Source organism: Ictalurus furcatus, chromosome 5, assembly GCF_023375685.1.
Source record: "Ictalurus furcatus strain D&B chromosome 5, Billie_1.0, whole genome shotgun sequence".
Taxonomy (NCBI): domain Eukaryota; kingdom Metazoa; phylum Chordata; class Actinopteri; order Siluriformes; family Ictaluridae; genus Ictalurus; species Ictalurus furcatus.
Genome location: NC_071259.1, coordinates 11,189,480 through 11,209,999, shown reverse-complemented (window position 1 = coordinate 11,209,999; position 20,520 = coordinate 11,189,480). Strand labels below are relative to the sequence as shown.

Here is a 20,520-nt window from a genome sequence, read left to right as displayed (position 1 = left end):
ACTATCACCAACGGGTTTCGAAAGGCTGGACTGCTGCGTGATGAAGAGGACAGCACAAGCTCAAGGGCGAATTTCCCTCGAGACGTAAGTGACATTGAGAGCGATAACGAAAGAGACTGAGGAAGTGTGTGACGAAGTACCGGTAATTCTGGGCTGTTCAATTCCGACACTGAAGAAGACGACTTTAGTGGTTTTAGTGCGCAGGAGGAAGATGAAGATAGCGATCAATGACTTTTCCTGGTAGGCAACTGTATTTTTAAAAAATTTTTAACCAGCCGTGTTACAGGCACTGTTCGGAAAAAAGCATTTACGGTACGTATTTAATTAAAAGTTAAAAAAAAATCTTTCTGTGTAAATATCTCGTTACAATGTGGACATCTGCGGCTTATAGACAAGTGCGGCCTATATATGTACAATTTTTTTTTTCTTTTTAAAGTTAGTGGGTGCGGCTTATATTCAGGTGAGCTCAATAGTCCGAAAATTACGGTATGTATGTATATACATACAGTGGGGGAAATAAGCATTGAATGCGTAAACATTTTCTTCAGTAAATATATTTCCAATGAGGATATTCACATGAAATTTTCACCAGACATCCAGAAATATAAAGAATTCACAACATTAAAGTCCATAAATAAAGTTTTGTGTAAAAAAGTGGAATGACACACAAAAAACATATTGAACACTCTAACTGAAATGTATTTAATACTTAGTGGAGAAGCCTTTGTTTGTAATGACCACTTCAAGACGCTTCCTGTATGAAGAAATTAATCGGCTGCAGTATTCAGGTGTGATTTTGGCCCATTCTTCTAAACATATTGTCTTTAAATCTCGTCAATTGGATTCAAATGAGGTCATTGACTGGGCCATTCTAACACCTTGCTTTTTTTTTCTCTGAAACCAATTGAGAGTTTCCTTTGCTGTTTGCTTTAGATCGTTATCCTGCTGGAAGGTCCACCCATGTCTCATCTTCATCATCCTAGTGGATGGCAACAGATTCTTCTCAAGAATCTCCCGGTAGAGGGCTCCATTCATCATTCCTTCAATTATATGAAGACGGCCAGTACCATGTGATGAAAAACAGCCCCATACCATGATGATTCTACCTCCAAACTTCACTGTTGGTATAGCGTTTTAAGGTTGAGGTGCAGTGCCATTTCTTCTCCAAACATGGTGTGTAGTATGACAGCCAAAAAGTTAAATTTTTTCTCCCGTCTGACCAGACTACACTCTCCCAGTATTTCATAGGCCTGTCCAAATGAGTTGTAGCAAAGTTTAAATGAGCTTCAACATGTCTTTTCTTTAGTAATGGAGCCTTGCGGGGTGAGTGTGAGCAGTGGAGTGCATTGCCTATTGATTTTCTGTGACGATGGAACCTGCTGCCTCCAAGTGTTTCTGGAACTCTTTCCGAGTGGTCCTTGGCTCTTGGGCTCCTCTTCTGACTAATATATATATATATATATATATGTGTGTATGTATGTATGTATGTATGTATGTGTGTGTATATATATATATATATATATATATATATATATATATATATATATATATATATAATATACATATACACACACACACACACACACATATATACGTATGCGTGTGTATGCTCCAAAATATTTTTGGATCAACAAGTGTGTTGAGGCATTTGCATTTACATTTCCAATTTATCCATATCAGATGATTCTTAATGTTCTTTTTTTGTCTTCAAAATGCATATTTCTATATAATTTCCAGTGAACACATAACCACCATAAACATGTGAAGAGAAAATTAGATGTAATCTACTATAGGAATTTTGTACAACCCATTCAATAGTGTCCCTCACATCCTCATTTTCATTCAGAAAAGCGTCAATATAGCATCTACCATGACTAAGGTCTATGAGGTGAGAGAGGCCTGCAGTTCCTTGATGGTGTACTTGTCTCCTTTGTGAAATTAATTGAAATTTATTTGCATAGCGCCTTTCAAAATACACATAGTTTCAAAGCAGCTTTACACAAATGTCACAAAGTGTCTATAAAAATATCTATAATATATTAATGCTTTACAATGAGATTCAGGGGTGGGCGATATGCCAATATATTTTGATACGTGATAGAATGGTTGAGATCTTGCTGGAAGGTGTTTATTAATTTATTTAAGTAGCTCATTTAATAGACATGACTACATGATTTTAATGACATCGAGGAGTGACAGAGAGTTGGATGTGTATGGAAATACAGAACAGGACGTGGTTGATGATAAAGGGGTTATTAATGCAATGAACGAGAACAAGAAATAAATTTGGTCTCGTGTGTTGTCTTATTGAAGACGGCCACATGATTTCTGTGAGCGTGTGCTATGTGATGAATATTTGCATTGTCACAGTTTAATGTACCTAAGAAATAAAAATATTGTAATATTCTAGTAGGGTCCTGGAGGAGTCTTCGCTGTGTGGAAAAGTCGGCAACTTCTGGCAAGGATGACTGTGCCAAATAGGTTTAGGGATTTAGTACTTTAGGAGGCAAATACTTTTTCTCAAAGGCCCAGGCTGCTTTTCCCAAAAGCATCGTAAGCCTAAGCAGATCATAGGTACCTATGGTGTCTATGATCAACTTAGCCTCATATTGCTTTTGGGAAAAGCAGCCCAAATTGGTATTGGATAACTGTTATGCTTTAATAAATAACATTATCATCTAAAAACTGGATCTTGGTTTTACTCTTGCCTTTGTTTTATGTTAATTATTTTTGGAATATCTGAAAATATATTTAGTATAAGATAAATACAAAAAATAGAAAAAAAAATCTGGATACCCCGACAGTGCTGTATGCAAGCATTTATGTTCAATATTGTGACATTATCATGAAGACAAATTATTCAGGAATATTTTTTTTGTGTGATGCTATTTTCAGGAAAATGTGCAGGTAGCTAAAAAAAAAAAAAACATTCCAAAAACATTATTCAACAAAAGATAATGGCAGCAGTGAAAGAAAGCTGCTTTTAAATTATGGTGAGCAGTTATCTACATTATTTATTTTGTCTTTCATTATAGTAGTTTAGAATACATAATAATTGATATTATACTTCAGGAACCAAAATCTGTGGGAGAGCTGAAGAAAACAAGTGTACCAAGTCCTCTATCTCCTCAGCCACTTCAGAGTTCAAAAATGGCGGAGGAGATCGAGGAGTTAAGAATGAAATAAGAGAGCTAAAGGAAGATTTAAAATATGAACGACTCTTCTGAATAAAAGTGGAGACAGAACTAAGGGAGTGGAAAGGTATAAAATGTATTTAAACCACAGCAATTGTTCTCAATTCTCAACAGCAGTTCTCAATGATGTATTGATTAATTATTATCACAAAACGACTCAACATCTCACCCGTCATTGCCAGGGACAATGGTCTCTTTGACAACTCTTGTATTTTATTTAAGATACACAATATCTCCTGTATTCAGGGTATTTAAACATAATGATGTATAGCTCTGCTTTTCTCCAGAAATACATGCAGGAGCTAAAAGGTACTGTTGGGGAAATAAAGATGATGTGCAGTTCAAAACAAAAGCCTGACACACTGCAGACCTCATCATCATCTCAGGACAAAATTAAGAACCATGCACTGCTCAAGTAAGTGAACAGTATGTGATCTGGTGAACATAAAAACATAAGAAATTGACATTGCACATACATTATACACAGTGAGCCAATAAATCTAATTTTAATCACATACTTACTTACATACACATTATAAAAGCTTCGAGAGCTTTCTATTTTCTCTCACTGGGGTGCAACTTTTCTCTATCAGAGGCAATAAGGTTTAATTATACAAGCCTTTTTTCTTATTATACCATGGTCAGTCTGAATACTGGATTCTGTTTGGCTGGAAAGTGTGCATTAAAACAGTTTATTGCACAGATAGTTCCAGTCAATTTGATCAACTTTCTAAATCACTGTGCCTGTGTGTGCACACACACATACAGACAGATGCACACACACTGAGGTTTTGCAAACATTATCAGTATCAGGCAAGAGTCATTTCAAGGAGAAACAGAAGCTAGAACAACAAAAAACAAGAAGGTTCACTCTCAAAATTATGGTTGGGTCAGTAATTTTGCAATTTATTCTAAGAAGCAATTCTGAGCCTGCTTGATCCTCACAGACATTTTGTTTTACGTATTGTAGTAGCCTACAATGTGTCACTGTGGTGGTCAAACTTTCACAATAATTACTGTTCTACTGTTGTTTAAATCTGCTGTTCCCTCTTAGGTCATCAATTTGTGAGAGGGGTGAGAATCAAGAGAAATCAGTTTGAAAGGATCAACACCCAATATTTTAACTTACAAGCAAGCTTCTCCTTGTTACATTTGGGTGAGAAACTCTTGCTACCCACTCTCTAAATGGGAGTAAGGCACCCAATGCAGAGAACACCAAGGAGGCACTTAAAGCTCACAAAGTGTCCGTCTTAATAGGTAACTTTTCATGTATTTCTACAGACTAGCTCTGCTGTGGAAAAAGTATTTAGCCATTTCCTTCGTTCCTTAATTATTTATTATGTCACATAGTTTGTGTGGTTAGGGGAAGAAGCATATTTAAACCGAACCTATTTTTATTTTCTCATAGATATGTTGTGTTTTGTCATCAAATGAAATAACCAAATGACTTAGTTAATTGCAAATATGAAAAGGTTTGGAGTGGAATTATAAAGTACATTTGTACCATTTAACCTCACTATATATTATATATATATAAAATCACACACACCAAAAAAATAAATGTCCCTTTTTCAGGAGAGTGTATTTTAAAGATAATTTTGTAAAATCCAAATAAGCTTTACAGATCTTTATTGGAAAGGGTTTAAACAATGTTTTTCATGCTTGTTCAATGAACCATAAACAATTATTGCACATGCACCTGTGGAACAGTCCTTAAGACACACACAGTTTACAGGCGGTACGCAATTAAGGTCACAGTTAAAATTACAGTTACAATAACTTAGGACACTAAAGAGACCTTTCTACTGACACTGAAAAACACCATAAGAAAGATGCCTAATATGCCTGCTCACCTAAGTGAACATGCCATAGGCCTGCTGCAGGGAGGCATGAGTACTTCAGATGTGGCCAGAGCAATAAACTGCAATGTCTGTAATGTAAGACACCTAAGACAGTGCTACAGGGAGACAAGAAGGTCAGCTGATTGTGCTTGCAGTGTAAAATTACATGTAACCATGTGTCCCCCCCAGACGTGATCGAGAACTTGCAAATGCCTTGGTGGAAGAGTGGGGTAACAGCTCACAGCGAGAACTGACAAATCTAGTGCAGTCCATGAAGATGAGATGCACTGTACTACTTAAAGCAGCTGGTGGCCACCACATACTGACTAATACTTTTTATAACCCCCTCCCCCCTTTGTTCAGGACTCATTATTCCACTTCTGTTCATCAAATGTCTGTGAAACTTGTTCAGTTTATGTCTCATTTGTTGAATGTTTTTATGTTAATACAAATATTTATACTACACATGTTAAGAAAATTGCTGGAAATAAAAGCAATTAAATGTGAGCGGACGAGTAATTACACACACACACACACACACACATTATATTATAGCCTGACCACAGACTGTTAATAACGGGATATAAATAAAACATAATTGCTATAGAATTACTGTCAATTCAAACAACTGAAGCTTTATGAGAAGGGAAGGGAAATTCATCCAGTTGTTTGAGTTGACAGTAATTCTATAGCAATTATGTTCTATTTATATACCGTTATTAATAGTCTATAGTTAGGCTTTCATATAATATAATGAACTTCATACATGTTTCTTTTTCTAGCATTCATTACTTTTTGAAGCAAACTTCAAAAACAAGATAAAAAAATACATATGTCCTGTTCTCTATTAATAAAGTACAAGCTAGTACTGTTTTGCACAAGTACACAGTCATGTATTACCATTCTTAAAGCATTATAATTTTTTTTATTTACAATCCTAAAAAGAAAACTACATAGAGAAATTTGAACAACCAGTTTCAGTTTTATGTCAGTGGAGTGCTTTCACTAGGTTATACATCAAACCAGAAGGTGTTTTTCCTTATTAAACAAATATCTTCCCCTACACTAAACTTATTCTATAATTAAAATGCCTCAAGTCAAGAGTAATAAGCAAAGAAAGTGGAATACTGGGCCATTCGAAAAACTTAATTTAAGCTAAGCCGATCATAACAAACCTTGGATCAATGGCTAGTAAGCTTCACATGCTTCAGTCAAGTTGCAAATACGTTTACACTTACAGACAGACACACACACACGCACACACACTTCTTCAATCATTTAACTGTGAGAACAAAAACCCCTCATACAAAAACTTATAAAATAAAAATACAATGAATAAATATGGATCAATATAATAAATTAATTTGATATATTTTTGAACAAGGAATAGAAAGGTATAGAACATGTAAAGTGTAACAATTAGCACAAATAAAAAGAATGACCACATAATAAGATACAATTTCCTGAACCACTGTCTAATTAGATTAAAACTGTGAATGTTTATGCCAAAATGGCCAAAAGGGAAACAGTGTGGGAAACAAGTGAGCAGGACCATGATGTTGTTTGTAAACACAACAGGAAATGCCACATACAAAAATATTAAAATGAGGTAAGATGGTGTTAGCATTACACATCATACTGTACCACTTTTGTAGTATTCTTATTTGGTGTAAAATGTTATGCCAGTAAATTTGACTAGATCAAACCTCTTCATATTTTTGGAAATGGAAACAACAGTTACCAATCATATCTTTTCCATTTCCCCAGGTAATAAAAGATGGGATGAAATCTGGCGGATCTGGTTAACTGAAAATGTTTCGGCAGAGGGAAACCAAATTTTGGTACTTTAAACAAAACAATTGGTTTTCTTTGATAATTTTTGCACATTAGTGCATCATTACAGAAAAAAGACAACAAATGGTTGAGCAGACAGGCAGTGCAAAATGTATTTTAAAAAATGAACAAACTCATGTCCCACATGTGTGTAGCCTAGGCAATGGTTTCATGTTTAAACTTAAGCAGGACTACAGGCTGAAATTTGGAGAACACATGCTCCTGAACCATTTGCCCCCACCACTACATTCAGTGAGACAGCAGAACAAGGCATCAGAGTTTAAGCATACACATGTTCATTCATTTGAGCTCAGTGTCATGAGATTTTAATACAACCCATTTAGGAAATACAAATAGCTCCTCCCCATATGCAGCAAGAGCTCATCTGCTTGTGACCAGTCTTAAAAATGTTTAAAATGTTCACAAAATCAGTTGACATCACTGGACATGTTTTACAAAGGGAGTGTGTTAGTATTTCATGTAGTCAACAATGAATGTGGCCTTCGGTCTAACGTCCATCTCTAAGGCCTGTGCAAGATGCAACAAGGGCAGGAGTAAAGATACATTCTTATGTTTATGTTTAAGATCACTGCATATTTAATGAATGTCCATTCAGTCATGGCTATAGACATGTCCAATGTCACATCATCTTTTTAATTCCTCAAGGCCAATGGTGGAAAAAGTATATATATGGAGAAATTATATTTAAATGAAAATATAGATAATATGTCAAACAAATCACTTACAGTCATGTGAAAAAATAAGTACACGGGTATGGTTGGCTTTTTTCCTTTCTTTAATATTTTGACAAGCAAACATTTGATCCTTTTTGAAACAGTGCCTATTAATAACATTGATACACTATCAAATGACAACTAAAATGTACATTTTGTAGTCATTTTCACATTTTAAATTAACAAAAAAAAACCGAACCAGATCAGTCACATGGAAAAAGTAACGACACCCCTACATTTATCACACCTTCAAATCCATAAAATTAGAATCGGGTGTTCAAGATTGGGTGCCAGTGTTTAGAACCTGCTTAGGGAGTGCAGGTGGAATCTGTCTTATTTATACCCTCTCATATATAGTGTCTGGTGTTCCCTTTGCTATTGAGGTGTGTGGTGTCATCATGCCAAGATCTAAAGAGTTCTGTAAGGCCTTCAGAAAAAAGGTTGTGGATGCCTATGAGTCTGGCAAGGAATTTAAAAAGATCTACAAATTATTTGAAATACATTATTCCACTGTAAGGAAAATAATCTACAAATAGATTTCAAACGACTGTCAATTTGTCCAGGACTGGCCGGTCCAGCAAATTCAACCCAAAAGCAGACTGTCTGATGCAAAAAAAAGTCTTCAAGAACTCAAAAATGTCATCACAGGATCTGCTAGTAAGTCTTGCAACTGTTGGTGTCAAAGTGCATGCTTCTACAATCAGAAAGAGATTGCACAAATTTGACCTGCTTGGCAAGCGTGCCAGGAAAAAGCCTTTGCTGTCTAAAAAGAACATTAAAGCAAGACTACAGTTTGCCAATGAGCATATAGGCAAAGACCAGGCCTTTTGGAATAATGTGCTCGGGACAGACAAAGCAAAGATAGAGTTGTTTGGGCACAGTAACAGCAGACATGTTTGGCACAGACCAAAGACAGCTTTTAAGGATAAGAACCTCATACAAACTTTGAAGCACAGTGGTGGAAATGTTATGGTTTGGGGTTGCTTCACTGCCTCAGGGACTGGACAGCTTGCATTCATTGATTGATTAAACTATGAATTCAGCATCATATCAAAAAGTGCTTGAAGTTAATGTGAGGCCATCTGTCCGAAAGTTGAAGTTGAACCGAAAGTGGAACTTTCAATTGAATAATGATCCTAAGCACACTAGCAAATCCACCAAGGAATGACTCACAAAGAAGAAATGGGAGGGTTATGGAATGGCCTAGTCAAAACCTGGATTTGAATCACATTGAAATGTTATAGGGGGATTTGAAATGGGCAGTACATGCAAAAAAAACCCTCAAACATCTTGCAACTGAAAGAATACTGCATGGAGGAGTGGTCAAAAATTCCATCAAGCTGATGTCAGAGACTGCTGGACAATTATGCAAAATGCCTACAAGAAGTTATTTCTGCTAAAGTGGGAAATATTAGCTTCTGAGGTCAAGGGTATACTTACTTTTTCCACAGAAGAATATCACACCTATTGCATTTCTGTTGAAGAAAAGATTGAAAAAGCTAATTTCCATGTATATAAACTTTATTAATAGGCACGGTTTCAAAGATGATCAAATGTTTGCTTGTCCAAATATGTCAAAAAAGCCAAATGAGGTATATTTATTTTTTCACATGACTGTATATTTGAACATTTATTTGAGTGTCACTTACTAACTTATTGTCAGGTTAATTATGAAATTATACCATCATTTGATAAATAACATCTAAACTTCTACAGATGAAACCTCTCGGATTCCCAAACAGGTCTTGGTTAACCTCAACATGTACAGTAGCTGGACGAAAGTCCATAGTTCATTATCCCCAAACTCTTATCTGAATACTTTTTCAAATTTCTGTTTAAGGATAAGGATTTTTTCCCCAATTTGTCCACATTTGTAGTCCATCTTGTAAAATCAAAGTCTTGGTTCTCATAATCAAACAAAAATTTCCACATTCTGCAACATGGGTCTTCTCTTACTGGTCCATCATTGCAATTACATCATCATGATTGTCACAAATATGACTGTTATCCTCAGATCTTGGTGTTCCATTGTCTGTGACAAGACAAGACTCATTAGCACCACCTTGTGGGCCAGAGGACACGTACTGAGGCAGGAAGCTAGATCCTGCCTGTCCTGGAATCCCTTGGGTCATTAGCATGGATGGGTACATACTCAGTGGTTGCCCATATTGTGACAGAAATGTCGGCACAAACGTCCCAGGTACTTCATGCCTCATCAAGCATGATGAAGAAACTGAAATAGAGGAGGATGAAGTTGCTGTAGTACTAGAGGTGATGCTGGAGGATGTTGGGGAGGAGCTGGGCAAAGCCCTATCTCTAAGGCTGTAGGTATCTGGAGAGATCTGGAACATGAGTTGGTGCTCAACCATAGGAACATGAGGTTGGAAGTAGGGTGACCACATAGCATTGAGTGAGCTCAGAAGGGCATGGTTTACACCAGGGTTGATGGGAGAATTTAAGCCGTAAGTACCTGTGAATGGATAATTCTGTCCAGAAGGTGGAACAGAACCTCTTTGTTCTGGAGTTTGCTGCTTGGATGAATATTCATTGGCAGAAGGTGATGTGGATTTGCGCTTTGTGCCCCTTAGGTCCAGTGGCACATCATTGTCTGGTGAGGCAGTATTGGTTTGAGGCAGAATCATAACTCCCTTTTCTGAGGCTGTCTCTGGATTGGCCACTCCTGAGGGAGGCAGAGGTGGCACTTTGGTGTAACGCTGAAGCTCACTCAGGATTTCTGGTGTATCTGGGGAGAGAGGTCGAGTCATGGCTTTGGGAGTTAAGACTTTTGGCATGTTATCAGGGGACAGACTACCACTCGTACTCTTACTTATGGAGTTCTCCAGTGAGGGTGGCATGTCTATGAGAGAATGAGAAAATGTTCAGTAAATATTGTGACAGGGATCAAAAATTAAGGAGTTATTTATAATTGAATATTCTTGTCTGTCTTCTAATAATACAAGTGAAGCAACAGAGATACAACTATAGGCAGAAAATAAGATGACCTGATACCTTTCTTTGTGTCTGTACTCTCTTCACTTTGTCTGGTTTTTCTCACAGCACGGATGGCAAAGATTCTTCCATCCGATGTCCGAATGTAGGTTCCTGGAAATGAGGCATATAAAGACACGTGAATATATATGGACAATCAAATTTGTAAGATAAAGAGAATAACAAGGAACAGATATTCAGATAGAGAATCTATTCTCTTATTGCTGAGAGAGGGTGTAGTGAGGAGTTGTTACCTTTAGTTCCTCTGATGATGTGGATGCTTTCGCCTGCACTTATCTTGGTCTTTGTCTCTGACAAATTGTTTGCACCAGGAATCACAATATCTGAGCATGAGAGAGAAGATAAATTGGTAAAATGGTATTTTGTTTTCAGTATTTTGTGATTGTAGAAAACATAATATTGCATTTCATCCACCATAATAAAAAAAACAACAACATTAAAGTTGTCCACTTCAGAGACCACCTAAAAAAATTTAAAAGTGTACTGCTTACGAAATTGTACAATATATGAATTAATTTGTGAACATACACACCTGTAGTAGTGACAGTCTTCTGTACAAAGACTCCTGCTTTCTGCAGGTAGGTGACTGGAAAGTTGAGAGCAGATTTGGGGCTTAATTTCACAGAGGGGGCAGAAACCTGACTTTCCTTCTGGCCTTCCTTTTTGTGCATTGTTGGTGTTAGGGTTGTCTGTGCCAGGTGAATACTGGCAGCTGGTTTATCCTCCAGCTGTGAGGGAGGCCTCCTAATTTACAAGGGGGTATTAAGAAAGGTTGAATATCTTGCTAAACAAACTGATTTAATGAATTATGTTTCTGAATACCATATTAGTTCCTTTATTTAGTTATTTATAGTTTATTTATAGATATTGACAACTGCCCATCCTGAGTTTCTCCATCCAAAACATTGAAAGAAATTGTTTGTTTAGATCATTGCATACAAAAACTCTCAAATGGGAATATTGTGATTGTCTTTGCTCAATGCTAGGCACAAACTATACAGTGAGGGAAAAAAGTATTTGATCCCCTGCTGATTTTGTACGTTTGGCCACTGACAAAGAAATTATCAGTCTATAATTTTAATGGTAGATTTATTTGAACAGTGAGAGACAGAATAACAACAAGAAAATCCAGAAAAACGCATATCAAAAATGTTATAAATTGATTTGCATTTTAATGAGGGAAATAAGTATTTGACCCCCTCTCAATCAGAAAGATTTCTGGCTCCCAGGTGTCTTTTATACAGGTAACGAGCTGAGATTAGGAGCACACTCTTAAAGGGAGTGCTCCTAATCTCAGCTTGTTACCTGTATAAAAGACACCTGTCCACAGAAGCAATCAATCAATCAGATTCCAAACTCTCCACCATGGCCAAGACCAAAGAGCTCTCCAAGGATGTCAGGGACAAGATTGTAGACCTACACAAGTCTGGAATGGGCTACAAGACCATTGCCAAGCAGCTTGGTGAGAAGGTGACAACAGTTGGTGCGATTATTCGCAAATGGAAGAAACACAAAAGAACTGTCAATCTCCCTCGGCCTGGGGCTCCATGCAAGATCTCATCTCGTGGAGTTGCAATGATCATGAGAACAGTGAGGAATCAGCCCAGAACTACACGGGAGGATCTTGTCAATGATCTCAAGGCAGCTGGGACCATAGTCACCAAGAAAACAATTGGTAACACACTACGCCGTGAAGGACTGAAATCCTGCAGTGCCCGGAAGGTCCCCCTGCTCAAGAAAGCACATATACATGCCCGTCTGAAGTTTGCCAATGAACATCTGAATGATTTAGAGGACAACTGGGTGAAAGTGTTGTGGTCAGATGAGACCAAAATGGAGCTCTTTGGCATCAACTCAACTCGCCGTGTTTGGAGGAGGAGGAATGCTGCCTATGACCCCAAGAACACCATCCCCACCGTAAACATTATGCTTTGGGGGTGTTTTTCTGCTAAGGGGACAGGACAACTTCACCGCATCAAAGGGACGATGGACGGGGCCATGTACTGTCAAATCTTGGGTGAGAACCTCCTTCCCTCAGCCAGGGCATTGAAAATGGGTCGTGGATGAGTATTACAGCATGACAATGACCCAAAACACACGGCCAAGGCAACAAAGGAGTGGCTCAAGAAGAAGCACATTAAGGTCCTGGAGTGGCCTAGCCAGTCTCCAGACCTTAATCCCATAGAAAATCTGTGGAGGGAGCTGAAGGTTCGAGTTGCCAAACGTCAGCCTCGAAACCTTAATGACTTGGAGAAGATCTGCAAAGAGGAGTGAGACAAAATCCCTCCTGAGATGTGTGCAAACCTGGTGGCCAACTACAAGAAACGTCTGACCTCTGTGATTGCCAACAAGGGTTTTGCCACCAAGTATACTAAGTCATGTTTTGCAGAGGGGTCAAATACATATTTCCCTCATTAAAATGCAAATCAATTTATAACATTTTTGACATGCGTTTTTCTGGATTTTTTTTGTTGTTATTCTGTCTCTCACTGTTCAAATAAATCTACCATTAAAATTATAGAATGATCATTTCTTTGTCAGTGGGCAAACGTACAAAATCAGCAGGGGATCAAATACTTTTTTCCCTCACTGTATATGGTCTGCTCCTGTGTTACAGAGCTCTTTTTTAATTCCCTGTGTAGTTGAGTGCTGTAATGTGTACGAGTGGACATGTCCCACATGGTCTGCTCCTTGTGGTGGCACATAGGAGCCAGTTGTCCAAGTATATCAATATTAGATTCCCTCACTGTAGTTAAATAAATATTAATGAATTAGAGAAAACATTACTAGGTTGTAAGAGAAATGCATTAACCCTCACCAGTTTCTCTGGCTGAAGGCAGGGATGTTGGTAAGGCTTTGGTCACTAGCTGGGTAGTAGTGTGCATATGATGGACGTGTGTAGGGCACTGATGCCCTCTTCTCATTCTCATAGCTCTTCTTAGCTGCTTGCTTCTCCTCCTTTGTAAGTTTGAGGTCTTGTCGGTCCATCAGTAAGGACTCATGGTGAAAGGGTTGCTAAAGGAAAGTACAAAATAAACTTCCGGCATTCCTAAGTGAGCCATATTTGTATTTATGTGCATGGAAATGTGTGTGCAGCTGTGGTAGTGTTACCTTGGTGATAAGGTGAGGGTATCTCATACAGGCTTTCCTGAGGACTGTCTCCATGTCTTCCTGAGGGTGGAGTAGGTAGGCAGAGTCTAATGGATCAGGCTCCTCTTCCACAAAGTTCAAGAGAGACTCCACCTCCCGCCGTGTGAATGTCAGAACAGGATTCAAATCATCTATCACACGATCTAAGAGAATGAGAAAGAGAAAGGAGATAAGTTGGGTAAGCAATAGGGAACAAAAAGATTATTGTAATCGCTGTCATATGACCACATGGCATGTTCCTTTACACTCATAACTGGGCACACACCAGCGATAGGGAAAATCCCAATAGTCGTCCATATCTAAATTTTAAATAGAACATAACGGTTAATTTACATGCTATATTAAAACTACAACATCAAGGGCCATAAATTGTCTCATATTAATATATCGACATGATTAACAAAAATACCTGAGCAAACCAATTCACTAATGCACAACAAAATACTCCACTGTGTCAACTTCATATGAATTTACCTATCTCAAATGTCAGTTCACTATATTGTAACCATAACCACAGCCCACACACATAATTATATACAATAATAATGCAAGCAATGGACTATACATATACAATACAGTTTGCATTACCGCATTACCTATTTTGCTTGCAAAACAGAGATAATGTATAACAAACAGTCACCAGCTCCTAGACAAAATCATTCAATGCTGTTGATGCTGATTATTATTATCATAGCTATTTCATATCATTTGTATTTCCCCACTTATCACTGTTTACAAATAAATCATGTAAACCAATTACAATTACCGATTAGCTTAATCACTGTACTTTTCTCACAATAATTCATTCATTAATTCATCCATCATCAATAACTGTTTTTTCCTGGTCAAGGTCACAATGGATCGCAATCGCAGCACAAGGCAGGAGAATTGACCGCAGATGGGATGCCAGTTCATTGCAGTGCACTATGTATTCACACAGTCATTCACACCTATGGGCAATTTTGAATAGCTGATCTGCCAACCTGCCTTATCTTTGACAGTGTGAACAAACCAGAGAACCCACAGGAAGCCCAAGAAAACACAGGGAGAAATGCAAAACTCCACACAGACAGTAACTTGAGCTCAAGCTCAAACTGGGGACCCTGGAGCTGTGAGGCAGCAATGCTACCCACTGCAACACACTATTATGATTATATTATATACCAAGCTTAAAACTTGTTCTAAAATCTTACCAGACATTCCCTGTTTGGAGATCTGCCGGTCATAGATTTTCTTTTCCAAGGTAAAGTCAGACACAAGTCTGTAGATGTGGCATGGCTTGCGCTGCCCATAGCGATAAACACGGCACACAGCTTGAGCATCATGGCATGGATTCCAAGAGGCATCGAACACCACCACACGATTGGCACCAATCAAGTTCACACCAAGACAGCCAGCCCTAGTGAAACACATACACACACATACATAACAGTAAGTGGAGATTCTATTTCAACCTGTGCCAGTGGTGGTGAGTATCAACTGGCTACTGTGCATGCATGCCAAGACCTTTCAAAATAGTCATGATGTATGATGCAGTATTTGCAATAAAAGCAGCTGTCATAGAGCCATATATCCTTTTCTTGTTTCCTTGTTCACATCGGAACACATGTACACCATATGAAGCTATCCTCTTAGCAGTTTGCGACTACGATTGGAGCTGCAGGTTTCCCGTTTAACAATGCTGGGAATAGCCTCCTCTTATCTCATCTGTGATTTCTTTATACACGCTCTCTTCGGCGAGTGTAAAATTCTGTGGAAAGTTCTACACTTTGGTTTGTTTATAGTGCCATGAGTTTGTTTTTAAGATGTATACAACTGGCCTCGTTTCTGACAGTGGCATCAGGATATTGATTAGAGATGCACCAATACAAAATTTCTCAGCCGATACTGATAACCGATTATTCAGAGTGATATCGGCCGATACCGATAGTTCTGTCTTTTATGCCTTCTTATAAATTAATAAAGATTCATTTAAAAGAATTCTGTAAGAAATGCAAATAAAAACTTTATTCTCTCCATTCCAACAAGTTGTTGCATAGTAACTGGTCTCATAAACAGAAAACACATTACTCAAATTAACATTAACACATTAACTAAATATCGGCACCCTGTCCAGGGTGTACCCTGCCTTGTGTCCGATGCTCCCTGGGATCCAGGTTCCCTGTGACCCTGAAAAGGATAAGCGGTATAGAAGATGGATGGATGGATGGACATTAACTAAATTCTGAAGATTAAAGTAAGATTTCTTAACTTATTGAATTGGTACTAATTCATATTAACAGAATTAATTGACTGAATTCTAAAAAACAACCCTCCGGTTAGACTCACATTCACTCGCCACAAACAAAAGCACTTCTATGTTATGTCATCACTGAACATCAAACTGGTAGTATATAATATAAACTTTTTTATATTAACATTAACTGCATACGAAATATAGTACTCTACAAATATATTTTTCTGTGCAATATATACTTTTTTGTATATCTTCCTTTAAATCTTTCAACGGTGTACTGGCCCTTTAATTCAGCGCATGGGCGAGTGGGCAGCTCTGTTGGGGGGTATTTGACTCTACGCCGAAAGTTCTGCTTAACTGCTGCTCACTTCCAGTGTAAAATTTTTAGCAGTACAGAGGTTACAAACTGCAGTTTTGTCATCATTCCACACAAGAGACATCTTTACACACAGCACGAAATTGATGTGTTTTCCCACCCTCTTTTGATTTAAAGGATATAATCGGCCTTGATCATTGGATGTCTTTAAACTATCAGGCGATAGAGGGAAAAATAGCCTGTATTGGCCGATACCGATTATCGGCCAATACATTGGTGCATCTCTAATATTGATATACTTGGACAACTGGCTCCTATGTGCCACCACAAGGAGCAGACCATGTGGGACATGTCCACTCGTACACATTACAGCACTCAACTACACAGGGAATTAAAAAAGAGCTCTGTAACACAGGAGCAGACCATATACAGTGAGGGAAAAAAGTATTTGATCCCCTGCTGATTTTGTACGTTTGCCCACTGACAAAGAAATGATCATTCTATAATTTTAATGGTAGATTTATTTGAACAGTGAGAGACAGAATAACAACAAAAAAAATCCAGAAAAATGCATGTCAAAAATGTTATAAATTGATTTGCATTTTAATGAGGGAAATATGTATTTGACCCCTCTGCAAAACATGAATTGTACTTGGTGGCAAAACCCTTGTTGGCAATCACAGAGGTCAGACGTTTCTTGTAGTTGGCCACCAGGTTTGCATACATCTCAGGAGGGATTTTGTCCCACTCCTCTTTGCAGATCTTCTCCAAGTCATTAAGGTTTCGAGGCTGACGTTTGGCAACTTGAACCTTCAGCTCCCTCCACAGATTTTCTATGGGATTAAGGTCTGGAGACTGGCTAGGCCACTCCAGGACCTTAATGTGCTTCTTCTTGAGCCACTCCTTTGTTGCCTTGGCCGTGTGTTTTGGGTGATTGTCATGCTGGAATACCCATCCATGACCCATTTTCAATGCCCTGGCTGAGGGAAGGAGGTTCTCACCCAAGATTTGACGGTACAAGGCCCCGTCCATCGTCCCTTTGATGCGGTGAAGTTGTCCTGTCCCCTTAGCAGAAAAACACCCCCAAAGCATAATGTTTCCACCTCCATGTTTGACGGTGGGGATGGTGTTCTTGGGGTCATAGGCAGCATTCCTCCTCCTCCAAACACGGCGAGTTGAGTTGATGCCAAAGAGCTCCATTTTGGTCTCATCTGACCACAACACTTTCACCCAGTTGTCCTCTAAATCATTCAGATGTTCATTGGCAAACTTCAGACGGGCATGTATATGTGCTTTCTTGAGCAGGGGGACCTTGCGGGCGCTGCAGGATTTCGGTCCTTCACGGCGTAGTGTGTTACCAATTGTTTTCTTGGTGACTATGGTCCCAGCTGCCTTGAGATCATTGACAAGATCCTCCCGTGTAGTTCTGGGCTGATTCCTCACTGTTCTCATGATCATTGCAACTCCACGAGGTGAGATCTTGCATGGAGCCCCAGGCCGAGGGAGATTGACAGTTCTTTTGTGTTTCTTCCATTTGCGAATAATCGTACCAACTGTTGTCACCTTCTCACCAAGCTGCTTGGCAATGGTCTTGTAGCCCATTCCAGACTTGTGTAGGTCTACAATCTTGTCCCTGACATCCTTGGAGGGCTCTTTGGTCTTGGCCATGGTGGAGAGTTTGGAATCTGATTGATTGATTGCTTCTGTGGACAGGTGTCTTTTATACAGGTAACAAGCTGAGATTAGGAGCACTCCCTTTAAGAGTCTATCATTAGAATCTCAGCTCATTACCTGTATAAAAGACACCTGGGAGCCAGAAATCTTTCTGATTGAGAGGGGGTCAAATACTTATTTCCCTCATTAAAATGCAAATCAATTTATAACATTTTTGACATGCGTTTTTCTGGATTTTCTTGTTGTTATTCTGTCTCTCACTGTTCAAATAAATCTACCATTAAAATTATAGACTGATCATTTCTTTGTCAGTGGGCAAACGTACAAAATCAGCAGGGGATCAAATACTTTTTTCCCTCACTGTAATGCACTAGATTCACCAAGAACAATATCTACCCTGCCACACAGGGAATTCAAAACAGAGCACTGTAACACAGGAGCAGGCCATACAATGCATTGGCATTAGACTAGATTCACCAAGAACACTACCTATCCTTTCATGTGTCAGATTTTATATTTAATTTGCTGGAGACACAAGGCTTTTCTAATGGAAGGGGTCCTCTTGGGAGAGATATGTTCACCACAGACATTTCCCATAAGGACTGGGTGTGGGTGTGTACACAAAGCAGTGTGGTACCACAGGGGGTGTGTGGACCCCTTGTGTAAAACTACAAAACATCGAATAGCTGGAATTGAGGGCAGTCCATTTGGCACTCAATTTCTTCTTACTGGTTCTGAGACAATGGCATGTACTGTACATCAGCCTTGTTGTCATTCAAAACTGATGCCAACCCTGTAAGAACTCAGCAAAATTGATCCAGGGAAATATGGCTGTAAGACAAGATTATTTATCGCATATACTAAGTCATACATCACTTCATGTTTAAAAGTTTTGGCATGCATACTCGCACACATAAGAAGGGGTCAAGGTGATTCTCACTGTCCCTTGTGCTTATCTATGGTTCTTAGAACCACTGTTACACACACAACTAGAGATATGTGTGAAATATGATGCAAAAGTTATTGGAGACAAGAAGAAGCAGAGGATCATAGATGTTGGTAGTGAGGTGAGAGTATGTGTGAATCATACCTGGTGGACAGCAGAAAAAGCCAAGCAGAATTGTTTGTCACATCATTAAACTGGTTTATAAGCCTTTCTCGCTCTGAAACTGAGGTGCTTCCATCCAGCCCTGAAAAATAATTTAAAATCATTATCTCTCTCACATACACAATGTATTTCTGTCATTATACTAAGGAGGAACGTATCTATGTCACATTTGTGATAAGAATATCTGTGTTCTCTTTGTTCTTACAAAATTTGTGTACATTTTTTTGAATGCCAAAAGCCTTTGCACAGTAATGCATATAACAACTGAACCTCCACCACTAACAACAACAACAGCATAATAATAATAATAAGAAGAATAAGAAGAAGGACCACGCAACTATTATTATTATTATTATTATTATTATTAATATTAATAATAATAACTATAGAAGCTTACTATAGTAGTTGACATTGCGGACCCAGGTCTGCTTCACACCACTTCCACTATAGTCAGGCATCGTTCTCTTGACCAGAAATTCTTCAATGACTGTAACCGTGGACAGACTCTGACTGCAGAGAGTTAGTGTGTGTGAATGAGTAAGAGAGAAGCACAGAGAGATGAAGCAAAGGATCACCACTATTTCTAGTATACGTGTATACCTGAAAACCAAGACCTTGTCTCCACTCATGACGCTTTCCTCAATAATGTGAAAAAACAGCACCATCTTAGCTGAATTTTCTAAGATGCCTTTCTTATAGCCTGCCATGATGTCTTTTGCCTAAGTAAAACATTAGAATGAGTTAGCTCTCCATTCATTATGAATGCCATTCAAATACCTTTTTATTAACATCATTATATGAATAACACTGTATATTATAAATAATAGTGGGGATGGTGGTAACACTAGATCCAGTTTGTGCATTAGTGCATAGATAGGTGACAAATTGAAGGAGTAATAAAAAGTGAACACTGGGTCTTGGCATAGATTTTGCAGTTTACTGGAACTAAACTGGAGGGGATTAAACACCATTCTGGAAGTGTCATTCTGGAAGAGACCACTCCCATCAGGAAATAAATGTTTAGTGAGATTAGTGAGAAGAACTTTGTACTGATTTGCAGTGCTCCTTCCCTGTAATGAGACAAGTGGACCCAAATCAAAGCAACAAAATACCCTCTACAACATAATGTCGCTACAGGGTTTTCCTTTAATTTGTCACCTGTCTGTATACAGTCCTCTCTGAAAGTATTGGAACAGCAAGGCCAATTCTTTTTTATTTTTGCTATACACTGAGTATAAGACATAAGACATTTGAGTATGAGATCAATAGATGAATATGAAACAATAGATCAGATTTTTTAGCATTCATTTCCTGATCTTTTCATCTAGATGTGTTAAACAACTTAGAACATGGCACCTTTGATTCTAGATTCGCTAGATTCAGAAGATGACTGGGAATGTCAGTGCAGGATGTGATCAGACTCTG

At 38.4% G+C, this 20,520-nt stretch overlaps 1 protein-coding gene and 1 long non-coding RNA gene across 4 annotated transcripts in view; one reads left to right on the top strand and one right to left on the bottom strand.

Moving 5' to 3' along the window:
- Nucleotides 1-3,209: 3,209 nt before the first annotated feature.
- Nucleotides 3,210-5,475, top strand: LOC128607669 (uncharacterized). The gene is made up of 3 exons (XR_008385931.1): nucleotides 3,210-3,609; nucleotides 4,249-4,451; nucleotides 5,225-5,475. It is a non-coding gene; the product is annotated as an uncharacterized LOC128607669 (long non-coding RNA).
- Nucleotides 5,476-6,956: 1,481 nt separating this feature from the next.
- Nucleotides 6,957-20,520, bottom strand: part of LOC128607667 (helicase ARIP4) — a 49,987-nt gene continuing 36,423 nt past the window's right edge. For all 3 annotated transcript variants that reach the window (XM_053624748.1, XM_053624749.1, XM_053624747.1), the window contains exons 12-21: nucleotides 19,696-19,814; nucleotides 19,493-19,605; nucleotides 19,078-19,177; nucleotides 14,955-15,160; nucleotides 13,723-13,904; nucleotides 13,430-13,626; nucleotides 11,144-11,355; nucleotides 10,845-10,934; nucleotides 10,612-10,704; nucleotides 6,957-10,459 (exon numbers count right to left, since the gene is read on the bottom strand). In XM_053624748.1, the coding sequence (XP_053480723.1) occupies nucleotides 9,555-10,459; nucleotides 10,612-10,704; nucleotides 10,845-10,934; nucleotides 11,144-11,355; nucleotides 13,430-13,626; nucleotides 13,723-13,904; nucleotides 14,955-15,160; nucleotides 19,078-19,177; nucleotides 19,493-19,605; nucleotides 19,696-19,814 (2,217 nt within the window). In that variant the 3' untranslated portion in view covers nucleotides 6,957-9,554. The remainder of the gene's footprint in view (nucleotides 10,460-10,611; nucleotides 10,705-10,844; nucleotides 10,935-11,143; nucleotides 11,356-13,429; nucleotides 13,627-13,722; nucleotides 13,905-14,954; nucleotides 15,161-19,077; nucleotides 19,178-19,492; nucleotides 19,606-19,695; nucleotides 19,815-20,520) is intronic.